The sequence below is a fragment of the Synchiropus splendidus genome, chromosome 8 (assembly GCF_027744825.2).
Source record: "Synchiropus splendidus isolate RoL2022-P1 chromosome 8, RoL_Sspl_1.0, whole genome shotgun sequence".
NCBI lineage: Eukaryota > Metazoa > Chordata > Actinopteri > Syngnathiformes > Callionymidae > Synchiropus > Synchiropus splendidus.
The window spans coordinates 22184480-22197952 of NC_071341.1; the positions used below are offsets into that span (position 1 = coordinate 22184480).

The 13473-nt window shown below is 43.9% G+C and overlaps 1 protein-coding gene across 2 annotated transcripts in view; it reads right to left on the reverse strand.

Moving 5' to 3' along the window:
- arhgap35a (Rho GTPase activating protein 35a) overlaps window positions 1-13473 on the reverse strand; it is a 57413-nt gene that overhangs the window by 5087 nt on the left and 38853 nt on the right. For both annotated transcript variants that reach the window (XM_053873423.1, XM_053873424.1), the window contains exons 3-5: window positions 10271-10412; window positions 3970-4047; window positions 1099-1230 (exon numbers count right to left, since the gene is read on the reverse strand). In XM_053873423.1, the coding sequence (XP_053729398.1) occupies window positions 1099-1230; window positions 3970-4047; window positions 10271-10412 (352 nt within the window). The remainder of the gene's footprint in view (window positions 1-1098; window positions 1231-3969; window positions 4048-10270; window positions 10413-13473) is intronic.

The following is a 13473-nucleotide window of genomic DNA, read 5'->3' on the forward strand; positions in this document are numbered from 1 at the left end:
TATGAGAATTGTCATAGGGTTTTCTTGAATGCTGAATAACTCCCATCACACTAACTAGCAACACATCTTTTCACCATTTTACAGCCTCGCAATCAAAATAAACTCAGGCCAGGTGTTGAGATTGGAGTTGCTCGATGACATATATGTCATGTTTTTTGGAAAGAGGTTCTGCATACACATTCCTGTCGAGAAAAGCATCCGCCCAGTGCGATGTCCTACATAGTACAAGAGCTATACACCAAAACACGCAGGGTGTGTTTAGCCTGATGGCAGCAGGGAATGAGTCAGAATCTGACGTCATGTGCGTGCTCGTGTGTGTGTGTGTGTGTGTGTGTGTGTGGAGCAGAAAGCAGCACGGAGAACAGCAGATGTTCTCCACCACGTCGCAAACATGATTTACAATCAGGGAATCGGAGTTTTTATTCCCACAATGAGGTCAGTGTGGATCAAAAACAGATTTGAGGCGGAATCGTTTCACAAGCTCCGGTTTCCGCCGCTGCACATCCATCACCGGACCGAAACATCACATCCTGCATCTTCTCAGCTGAAAGGCCTCCACCATGAAGACCATCGGTGGGGATCCACTGCACAACACAATTCCAAAGTGTGTGTTCTCCACTTCTGTAGCGGCAGAGACTGCGGAAGCTTTATCAGGTCCTTGTCACGGCTGAAGGCTCTCACTGGAGACGTTAAAATAACAGACACACACACAGAGTGGCGAGTGACAGCAGCCTTGCGGTCCACAGCTAAATCTCTCTGGCGCAATGCAAGACTAAGCTACGCCTTAAATCTCAATTCCAGCAGATTACAGGCCGGAGAGCGGCTCCGCGGAGCAGCCGTGTTTATCAAACACAAGGCTGTTTGTCTCTATTGGTAAACATTAGGACCTTTACGTGCACAAATGTGCGCTCCTCCACGACGCCTGATCGCACGGCCACAACTTGGAAGCCTGAACTCATCCTCTTCTCCACAGCTCACCACATCATCGCTGGGAGGCAAATCCAATTCTCTCCATGAGTGGATTTGGACGGCAGGGGTTGCTTGTTAAACTTGACAATAAAGAGAAAATATTTGAGGAGAGAAGAGCAGAGGACTCACTGAAGGCCTCCACCAGCTCGCCCTGCATGCTGTAGGGCACCAGAGGGTCCGGCAGCTCGGAGAAGAAGGCCTTCATGGCTCCAGCCACGGTGTTGATGGTGAAGTCTTTCTCCACCAGGTCCAGGTTGTGATCTGAAGGCGCGAGAGAGAACAAGGGTTGTCACCACAACACATACGGCGAACAACACCAAACATGAGTTCACTCATCCCCTTTGATTTAAAAGGCTTTAACAATTGGAATAATTAGCTTTTTGCCTTCAAATGATCGTCGCCTGGCTGCTTTATTCAAAGCTTTTAAAATCATTTCTTTGTACTAAGTCTGAGGAAAAAACAGCATCAGGTACATGAAAACATTTGTGTTACATGAAGCACTTTTGTCCTTGTTAAATCGAAAAAAAACACTTGCTTTAATGACTCTGTCACGCAGCCAAATCTGAAGTGCCCGGGATATGTAACTCAGGTTCTACGAATGTGTGCCCGCCAACAGCTTTCACTCTTGGTTCAATCGGCTTGAGAGTGAGGTAAACCAATAGCCACGGCCCAACAGGTCAGAGCTTCAGTATGTAAGGTGATGATAACAAGTAGAAAACATAGTACACATGCCAGTCCTATAGGTGGCAGTGCAACATGCTCGCTGACAGTGAAGAAGAAGGCACATGATGCTAGTTTTGTTTGGGGTTAAATTGAGGGTGAGGCAGAAGTTGTGGATCAGCTTGAGTCCCCTGAACTGAAACTTGGGAAGAGCGAACGAAGGCAGTTTGAAAACTTAAGTTTGGTCCCAACACTCAACTTGTTTTTGACAGACTTCTTTGTCCAGCACATCAACTCATCCATGACACTTTGTTTTGCCTGTTTCTATGTTGTTATCAGCTGCTCTCAACAAAAGAGGTGCAGAAGTTGCGTTCATGTTTCCAGTAAGATCAACATCGTTGTCGTGAACTGTGTCTGTGCCTAACATTAGAATAACTTCAAATCATCTCAATGCAAAAACAGTCTTTTCTATACTGTACAACTGAAGTTGTAGAAATACTAAAACAGTGAATGGTTGCTTCCCTTTTGCTTTAGAAACCCAATTAATTTAAATAAGTCTGATGCAGCACATTAAGATAAACAATAAAACGCTCTATATTGAGTCCAAATTCTAATGAGTTTGCTAGATTCAATGCTATTCATGAGCCTGCCGCCTTTATGAAGGGCCTTTAGCATTAGCTGGAAAAAAAAAACCTCATCAAATCCTTGAACAACTGTAAACGCGCTTCTGTTTATTTACACATCACTGACAGCTCCAGTCACATTCTGAATGTGAGTTTAATTCTACACAAATGTAATTGACTTGGCAGCTTGGTGAGCAACAATCAATAGCATCTGCTGTTTGGAGGATTTGGAGTAGCAATTATATTTTGAGCAGAGTGGAGAGAGCAGCGCTGCACGACTGTGACTTTTCTGAGGAATTGAGTGAGCGAGACACTTCATTAAAAAAAAGCACTTTTCTGATAATTGTTCAACACAAGCGTTGGAAGGAGACGGAGCCAGTTCTTCACAATGATCCTGACTTGGAGAGCACTTCTGAACGGGCGCTAATGACATCTCTGGTGTGAGGAGAAGGCACCTGCGCGGCGCCGCGCGTTCATCTGGAGCCGCCGCCGCCGCGTCCCCGGGGCCCCCGGCTCACAGGGGTTCAGCGGTGAGCTTCCACTCTGATGACTTGGGTTGGATATTAGCTCCACCACACGTGGACACACACACACCTCCACACACACTAATGGGTCGTCCTCACCGCCATCCATCTCGCCGGCAGCATGCTTCATTAACCAAACCAATCTGGAGGTAATTAACTGGCCTCACCTGATCGACACTCGCATGGGCTCACACTCGCGCACAAACACACAATGGCAGGTGGAAGATTGCGGACGGCCATGCAGTCTATAAGGAAGCTGGAGCCAATTCCGGCAGCGGATTTAATGCGCTCTGGTTAATTAAGGGGAGGTGAGCTTGTCGCAGACATGTAGGTTCACATCACGCCTGACCTTCTGCACGCACGACACGTGCCTGAGCTGCACACACACAACATCAGTCACACCTCAAACCTTATTGTTTGGATCGATTCCCAGAGCGGCCACCGAATGCTCCTGCTCTACACCTTCACAATTCCATGTACCAGAATTTCCAGACTATAGTCCGCTACTTTTTTTCTCGTGGTCTGAGCCCTGCAGCTTATACAACAGCGCGGCTAATATATGGATTTTTACAGGCTGAAATCAGATTAAATCAGAGGCTTTTTATTCACAATTAAAGCCCTGAAAATGTGTGTCCACAGCTCCGTCAACAGAGTCGATTTCCTGGAGGTCTGGAATCATGACGCAGCCGCTGAGACCAGCAGTGTCAGAACTTTGGGCACACAGGCCAAAACAGCGCATTTTGAGGGCTTTAATGAGAATAAAAGATGTCTCCAGACCAAGTGCGTTTGGCTCAAAAGTCCGACATGAACAAAAGTGAGTCGGGTTCGAACCCGGATGGAGAGCTGCACCTTGTCTATTGTGAGAGCAGCATGGATCAATCAAGACGCTCCGTATTACGCCTATTGTTTCCACTATTTCCTCAGTCTCGATGCTGGACCCTGTTTTCAAAACTAGTGTAGAAAAACGTTTTTTTAAACGACTGCACCTGGAACTTATGTATGAACAAGATCTGTTTTCCTTCTTAACTTTCATGTGGCTAATATTCTGGTGCGCTCTATAGTCCGGAAATTACAGCACAATTATTCAATTTTCGGCCAAAGGATAGCACATAATGGAGGCCCCAGGAGGGAAAAGTATCACCGGTGAAGCCCCAATAACTGGGCACCAACAGCTAGTTGTGGCCTCTGCATACCTTGATCAAACTGCCGCTGCATGCTCTCCATCTCAGCCTTGTTCCCGCTGACCCTGTAGATGCCCTCGGTGCTCAGACCTGGACGAGACACAAACACAAGACATGTTTAAATACCACAATTTACAGCATCTCGTCTCGGAGATACTACAAAATGGTGCCGTATTGAACCCAGGCCGGGTGAAAGCTGTTAATCCAGGCAGCGTCCCCCCACTCTCTAAACAAACAATTACCAGCCACTATTAAAGCTGTAAAACACTTTGGTCGAGTCCAGTTAGGCCCAGATGGCGAGGATACTAGCAAGTCACACACACTCATCTATTCTGGTGGCCATTAAAATGCTCAACGTCACCTCTTTTATTTTGACGCAGAATTCACCAGTCGGCCTGAATATGTTTAATTAGCACATGCTGCGCAGCAGGTTGTGGATGTCCTGTATTCAGGGCCATAAATCTACGCCTGATAAAAAGGTCATGCATTCCAAACGGTAGCGTTCCACACTAACAGGAGCGGGGCCTGAGCATGAAATTTGGGGGCCTGAAGAACAAAGGCATTTTAATGAACAGATGAGTGAATAATTAAAAACAGGCGGCACGGACCCATTTATCTCGCTGGATGCTTCCAATTGTACAACACAATAATAATGTATTCCAGTTCTCCGTGTGTCTTCCACCGGCTGTTCACTCAGGAGTGGCTCCATCTCGTCTTGAGAACAATTGAATGGGAGTTTTAATTGTGCTTTTTAACGTCTCCTTCAACAAGAATGATCAAAATCAGAGGATTAAATATGAAATACCCTCTCAAGTTTAACATCGCCCCCTAGGGTTCGGTGCAAGGAAACAGCAACAGCACTTCCATGGTGTCGTGTCAGCAGAAATGATGAGAGTTCAAATGATTCAGTGAATGTTAGTTGTGAGACAGAGTGGTCCAAGTGCATTATAGGGACACATACGACCATCACTGGTTCCGTTGTCAGTGGATTGATTTGAATTGTGAAGTGTGTGATTTAAATTTGCGATTTGAATTAAATTCCAATTAATATCTTTATGTTTCTTAAGTCAATTCAAAAGAATTAAGTTAGAGTGGAAGTCCTTTTATTTCCGAATAGGATTATGTGTTGAAAATAATAAGGAAAACACACACTCACAACACACCATGCTTCAGACATTTTGTTTCTTTTTTATGTTCCTTTTGCCATTTTTCTAAAAATGAAGACTTGACTTATTTGTGAACATATATTATTGTTGTCCAGTTTTTTTCCCCAGATTAACTTTTTCACACCACTCACACAATATTTATTTCTAAAAACATTCACTGTATTCTGACTTTTCCTTCCCATTAGGTTCTTAATTTTAATTAATTTAAAATGGTTCCTCTAAACACAACTTAAATAGAATATGACAACAGTTGTATCTCATACTAGCTTAACAAATAACGTACCGCTGTTCTAGGTTATAATATTTCTTCCATGAACAGTAACGTGAGGTTGTTTAAATTTACAGGTTGCAGTGTATTTTTAAGTCAATGGGAAGCCATTACTAGATGATCTGCGACCCAAAACCTTCACACAACATCCACTGGGACGACGTACACAACAACACCTAAGGAAAAACAGACAGAATAAAATCTACTTATGGTTCTCCTGGCTCTTACAGAAGAAGGCTGGGAGAGAGATAAGGAGTGGCAACAGCGTTCGTCAAAATAGAGACAGGCGGGGAGGAAATGAAGGAGCTTTCAGTGAAGGCAACAGCATCGATCTTCTCCTTTTACCAATCAATTATCCACAAAAGCTTTTCAAACCAGACACTGGGAAAAACAGGGACCGGAGGACAGACAGGGAGGAGTGAGGGATGGGGGCAAAATCGCACCCAAGGACGAGGCAGGGAGTGGGGGAGTGGACAGGCCAGACCGATGAAAGCAGGAGAAAAATAAAGGGATTAAGATAAGAGAGATAGCAGAGGGGGATGAGACCATTTGCTTTAAACAAGAAAACAAGGGAAGATATCAGTCGTCTTAAAAAAACTGGGTGCACACCACACAACTCGGTTCGATTATTATAAGGACTCAACTCATTCTATTTAATATTTAGAGTTTTTAACACGGACCAAAAAAGCGTGTCCTTTGTCAAAATATCAACGTACACTCCTGTACTATTTCTGAGTTCAGACAGTTCTGCTCAGACAGTTCCACACTCCACCTCAAACACCTCATCGCCAGTGTCGCTGTGAACCTCCACAGTCGGGAAACTGCCCTATAGATGTGTTGCTGCCACACTTCCCTGTCTAGCGTCGCTCCAGCTGATCCGACATCAGCACCGATTTCACCCTCTCCTGGGTCAGTCGCCTGAAGGATTATTTTCGTTCACCGCAGAGACGAGCCGTCGCCGGGTGCTGCCCTTCACGTCATTATGGGGGCTCGATACGCTAAGACGCATTCATCACAGCGGCACCCAAGAGTGGTACACACTACTGCACCCAAGCTGTGAGGGAGATAACAGCAGCCACCAAGGATTGATTTTAGACCGACTGTTTTTTCTTTCCTTCCTTGCTCAGTGTGCATGAAAACAACACAAGATGCCTCCTTCACACCCGTTATTCAGAGTAACAAGGCACACAGTAACTCAAACAAGACCACAGAAACATGCACCTGACCCCAGGATCACAGACAGAAACAGCAAAATGAAGGGTCCCCCGTGCCGGAAAGAACTGAAAAGCAACACTGATTTGAAGTTTAACAAAAACTAGATTACTGCTGTCCAAAAGGCTGTTTTCAGGAAGCAAAGTTAATATATATGTCAAAAAATAAATAGGCCAAAAAACGCAGATGCAGATGGAATTTGTAAAAAGCGGATGGGTGTTTTTGTTTCATGAAGAAGTGAAAGAGAACAGTTTCTGTGTTTTGATGCTAACCACTTAAAGTTTCAGCTGTTAGCAAAGCAGCCTGGCACCTCTGTCCTATGCAGGGCCATGATGAGCCACTCTAGGTCTGTGGTTGATGGAAGTTAAAGTATCCTGTGTTTACTTCATGAGTGAAGGAAGGAGGGAGCAGGCTTTTGGCTCGCTGGGAGTCTAGTCTACCAAGAGGTCATTTCACCATCACCATGGTCTTTTGCTGATCACGCCTCACATCTCAAAGTGAGGACAGCGAAGCAGCGGGTGTCTGTGAGGCCAGTTTGAAGCCTTGTTTTGGTCTAATTTATCAAGTCAGAATGTTGTATTTTAAAGTTAAACAGGCTCCCTTGCCCTTTGTCCTGAGGTTATGTCCACAACTGAAAAGATCTGGGTCAATGTGTAATTCATGTTTCAGGAAAAAGATGGAGTTTGTCCTGTGATGACCTGCTCAGTCACATGGGAGACACTTGGAATAGGGAAGGCACCTTGTCAAGATGCGACACCTCTGGGAGGACCAGTGGCAGAGATCAAGCTTTCTGGGGGTCTTCACTGCTGATAGAAAATGGACCAATGGGACGGACATTTCAACCAGACGTACTTCCAGCACACAAACCTCAGAACCCCACAGTCTCTTAGACCAGTGATTCTTAACGATAGGGCCAGGGCCCATGGTTGGGCCGCGAGCGCGTCCTGGAGGGCCGCTAAATGTTTTTTTGTTTTTCACTTTTGGGCCATGAGACGCTCAGTTTTAATACATTTGCCACGTATGGTGGCAGTAGTGAATCACTGAATTGACTTGACAGCTGCAAATCTTTGATAATTACCAACTATGTTCTTCAACTAGTTCTTGAAAAGAAAAAAAATGATAAAGAAAGTGATGGTGCCCCCAACGGTAATAATCGGTCATGAAAGCACCTTGGAACAGTTTTGAAAATGAATATGAACATTTTATGGCAATACTTTCATTTACAGTTTGCACTTAAATATATAAAATTAAAATTTTTTTTTTTCATTTTATGATATTTAGACATGGTTTATTATATTCATTTTATTTTCTCAACAGTATGCATCAAGCATTTTCTTTATTTTATATTTTATTCTATTTTATTTTATTGACTCTTTACGCCGAGGCACTTTCCTAGTTGGTGAGATCCCCACTGACCATGGCAATAAATTTGATATGAGTATATTTTTGTCTTTTTTTCTTTAGTAAATTGAAGAATATGACTTGCATCTGGTTCTTCTGCTGGTTGGACTTTTCGATGACAAATATCTTTGCAAAGATCACATGACTTCATGTCATTTCACAAGGTTTTGGTTTGTTTACGTGTAACTAGATTGAATGTGGTTATTGATCACAAATGAAATCTAGAGAGGAAAGGTGTGCCCTGAGATCAAAAAGGTAAAGAACCCTTGTCCCAGACGATAAAGTCATGCACGTTGAGACAGAAAACAGGGAAACGTGATGGTTCAGGGGAGCCAAGGTTATTGTTGGGAATACGCCGGGAAGGGAAGGATGTGGGTCAATGCTTCAGGACCAGCATCCCAACGTCACTCATTATCGCCTCACACTATACGGCCAGACATAGTCTCAGCTCTATATCATAATTTCCTGTACCATTATAGCCAAAGATCGAAAAAGCAGATACTTGCTCAGAAAAGACACAGACTCACAACAACCGCAGTCCAACTTCATTACACATTGTTATTCATTTCCGCTTGGGGTCCCAGCGTGTGTCCAGTTATTTCTGTGCATTCGCACAACAATAGCAACGCTGATGAAGAGCAAGCCGAAACATTCTTTCAATTTCCTACACAACACACACAGTCGCGCACAGAAAGACCGTTCTCAATTGAGAGTTAGTGGCTTGAATAGCAAAAGTGAGAATTGATGATGGGCGATAAGACGGGAGGAGGAATAGAAATAAAGGTTAGTGGGAAGATGAAAGAAATCAAGTGTGACAGGTGAAAGTGTGCATGGAGGCGGGGGGGCGGGGAGAGAGGTGACTCAGAAGGAAAACAAGGACAGAGAAGGACAGAAGCTGAAAGGAACTATTGAATTAAGACCGATAAGAAGTTTCTAAGAATAAGAACACAACTGCGTTTTCTCCTGTGGGTGACTATATCAAACACACACTGAACTAGTGCTCCTCCACTGCACGAGTAGCTGCTCCAGTTGTCTGAACACGGTGAGGAGAAATCTGAGCTGAAGCCTCCTGGCAGCTTCTGACACATGAAGCCAAAAGCAGGGCATGTTTTGTCAGGTGTCAGTAATCCACAAATACAGCTTTAAACAACAGCAGGAACACACAAAAAAGACTGGATAAGACATGCTGAAGGAAAACTCCAACAATGCTAGTAGTCAGTTAACACAATTAAAAAGGCTGTCACACAAGGAGAGAGCAAGAAAATCTAGCTGCTGGTCCTGTTGGTGTAGTTTTTGAGAGAATCAAATGAGTATGCTGGACGGTTTGACATCCAGGACACCAGATGGCAGTGTCATGTTCCTTTGGCCATATCCATCTACCGCTAAAGACATGTGGCTTTATGGAAAAAATTGCATCAAAGACAGCAAGTATGTTCACACAAAATGCAATTCAACTGACAAAAGCAAACAATTTACATGTGAAGTCAAAACAAAGCCATGGTGGCATTTCAGGTGGCGTTTACATGTTGACTTCAGAGTTGCATGAAGCAGATGGACCAACTTTTTTTACGTGACTTGAGACTTGAAAGTCACTTTGGTGGGTGGAAACCAGCAATCACTCGGGTGCAAGTGTCGCCTATTCACATTCGGTGTGAACGTACAGTAACTGCAAATCATCTATAGCACAGGTGTCAAACCGGTTTTTGAGGCGACAACCTTTATCCCCTTTTAGAAACATATACACAAATAATTAAGCTTAGTCACCCTGGGGTTACCAACGAGCAAGCGGAATGTTGGGTTACGATGTCTAACGTCACAAAGTTTCAAGAGAATTTAAGCAAAAAGAATGCACTGCGCTGAGGTTTTGGAAATACTGCTTATGCTTATGTGACTCCCCTGAGTGGTGAGAGAGCCGGCAGAGCTCAAGACCACCATTCAACTATAACCACAAAGCCAAAAGGCATCAAATGTGTAAAATGCACAAAAGAAAGCAGGGAAGTGTATACACACTGGCACAAAAGCTGTGTGTGGATTCAAGCGGGGCGACAGAGTGACACTCTGAGTGGTGAGGACCAAAGTAGGTAACAATCCCACTTGGGAGGCGGATTAAGATAAGAGGAAATGCAGAGGAAAGAAAATCAAAGAGCACAAACAGAAGAAGCAGCCTTTGAAAAGAATTTGAATGTGGTTAACACCGGAACACCCAAAAGAACAAAATGTATATAAACAACCGAGGCGAATGAAGACAAACCAAACAGCCACTCACCTGTGGTTTCAATGAAGCGGATGCATTTCTCAATGAAGACTGGGATCGGCCTTTCGGGACTCACCACGCTGACCAGGGGCATTCCGAAGTAGTTGCTCTCCATGGGCTTGGAGATGGAATATCTGGGTTTGGCTCTGGTTTTCTGAAAAATGAAGAGGGATGCACAACTTTTACAAAGGCTTCATGTGCTTGTCATCCACTCATGCATTGGAAGTAATGGTGGACTTAAGTAATTATCTGAAAATGCCAAAGACCTGAAATGTGAAAATCTTTTTCAGACTCTTCAAAGCGACAGAGAGGACAGGCGGATCGATGCTCACCACTGTTTCAGAGGTAAATCTAACGCTATGACAAACTATCGTTGAAGTATATTTTATCTGTGACAGCCAGCAAATCATTTCACATCCCAGAATAAAGAGCAGACGGCCATAATTGAGCCCGTCTTTGTCTCCAAACGTTTCCACATGAGCTGTCCCTCTGAAGTGCTCATTTCTGATCTTGTCCTTTCTCGTCACTCCCAATGACAACCTGAGCATCTTCCACTCTGCCACTTCTAACTCTGCTTCCAGGCTTTTTGTCAGAGCTATCGTAAACTTTCAAAAAAAGAAAGCAAAAATCCCCGCTGTCTCGTGTGATTGTTTTGTTATGTCCCCCTTTCTCTTTTTGAGTCACAACCACATTCACTAGCAACCTCAGACTCCAGTCGGGATTGTACAAAAATTGCCAAGAAATAACAGGTCAGAGCTGAAATGTGGACTTGTGTACTGATGGTTGTGCTTCATGGACGCACAGATATCCCATCCATCGTAGTCACATTACATCTCATTGAGACTGAGCGGTGATTTGCCAGTGCAAATGAGGCCATACATACATGAACCTGAGTAGTATCTGCAAATAGTATCTGGTTGCTGGATCCATGTAGCTCATGCTAACTGCGGTTAGCTGCTCTCTGCTAACTACGACAGAGATGCTCAGCATTGTTCCACTGAGAATGCAGACACTAGTCATCCTGGGGTGTTGGATGCTGGGTATTTATTCCAGATCCAGCTCGGTTTTCTTCTACAGCCCCAAACTTTTATTGACAGAAGCTGTTCTGGAACCTTGAGTATAAATAATAGTAAAAATAACATTGTTTTTTCTAACTCTTAACACGACTTGGGATTGGAATAAGAGTGCATTAACAAAAACTGAGACAGAAGATTCAATTTATCGTGATTTTCATTTTTGCCATACTTGCCCAGCCCTTGTAGCTGCTGTTTTTCATCAGTGTACTGGGTATTACAAACCCACTTAACATCTTGATTTTATGTTCACACAAAACTACCACGTCACCACTGGTTTCCACAGAGAGGCAATATCTGCAGGAGAGCAACACACTAATCCACCATGTCTTACGGCACCATCGAGAGATGACTATCAACGTTGTCATTAATAACATACTCTAATTGCAAAATTTTTGGAGACAAGTTTCTGAACAACAAACCTGTGTAAACAAGTTAGAATAGAAGATGTCACTTGAGGGCCGGTGTTTGGCTTGATGTTGAGACATACTTGCCCGACAATGTAACCCTGTTTTTTGATTTGGCCGGTTTATACTTGCGTAAAACCCAAACACAGTCGCCCTGCACATTCCTTTTTGAGGCCAGCTGATAAGCAATCACACATTCCATCTTGAGCTCCCTCCTGTGCATCAGTAAGATACACATCTGTACCTTCACCTCTCTTTAGCCACATTTCTCCCTACCTCATCATAGACACGCGCCCTTAAAGTCTTAAACCCCCATATTTCACCCCAATTTTCCGCCCCTCTGTGCGGCCGGCACAGCAGTTGTAATTGTTAATGGAGTCTGATGTGGACGTTTTGAAAGGCCCGGAGGCCTGGAACTCCAGTAGTCCATCAGAACCCCCCAAGGCACAAGTATGGCAAGGCTGGGTGGTGAGACAAGGGGTGAATGGTTGGCTGGGCACGTAGTCTGTGGGAGTAACACGGGGCTGACAGACAGAGCAGAGGAGAGCTCATTAGAGATAGAATGTGATGAACCTTCCACTCCTGGTAGCAGCCTCACTGCACACTAAATATTTTGGTGGATGCTTAAATAATCTCTCTTGTGGAAGTGATCACGGGAGCAAGCATGGCATCACAAAGCCTGAGAAGACTTGGATTTTAACGTGCAGTCTGATGGCTTTGCTCCTACATTTTTCACCTATTTTACCGGATTATTTTATCACGTAAAGGTGAGGGGAGGATGGAGTTCAACAGAAGGCTCGATAAGAGCTGAGCCAAAAGCCAAAGCTCTTGATTTACTAGTTGACCGTCATTCAAACCTTCACCTGTGGTTCGTTTGAGAAGAAACCAAGAGAACAAAATCACAGATATAGGTAGCCAAAGAGTTTCTCCTCGTCCGGAGAAGTGTAGCGCCAACTCTTTTATTTTGGCTTCAGCCCCTACAGCCCGACCTCTGATAAGCACAACAGATAAGAGGACACATCATGACGCACCTAACTGTAATCTTGCATTGGTATTTTAACTATAAATATAGCATGCTACATGCTATAACCGTTTTCCATCCAACCATTTTCGGTTACAGTAATTTTCACTCTGACGGTTACTTTTACGTTCATCACAAGACTTGTTGGACTTCTTTTGAAGTATTAGCAAATTAAACTGGGTGAAAGTTCGAACATATCCGGCTTAAAATTGTTGACTTATTTACTTCACTTCATCAATTTAGCTATAAAGGATGAGGATAAAATGACTGACCACTGACACATCTCTTCTTATCTCCCGCCTCCTTGTGTTCTCCCTGACATTCCCCAATGTTGACACAAATCCGACACATTTAAACCACGTGCTTCTGCTGATTTGTAGAGCGGTGAAAATATATTTGACACTGTAAGACAACAGCTGAAGGGTTTTGATCCGATCAGTCGTAAATCTGCTGCTTTTTCATAGAAGCTCATAATTTACCAGCATCTCGTCGAAATGTTGTGTCTGTCTGTGTCTGTCTTCCATTCTGAGCTTCACTTTCCGTCACAGGAAGTGTTGGCAGCTTGAGGAGACAAAACAGAGCCCACTACAATAGGCACAAAACCTCAAATTAAACTACTAGAAAGGAAACTAGTCGTGTGTGATATTTAACTCCTTTATATTTCCCTGGTGTTGTTGTGTGTATGCTGTGATTGTCTCAGCCTCTTCAAAGATG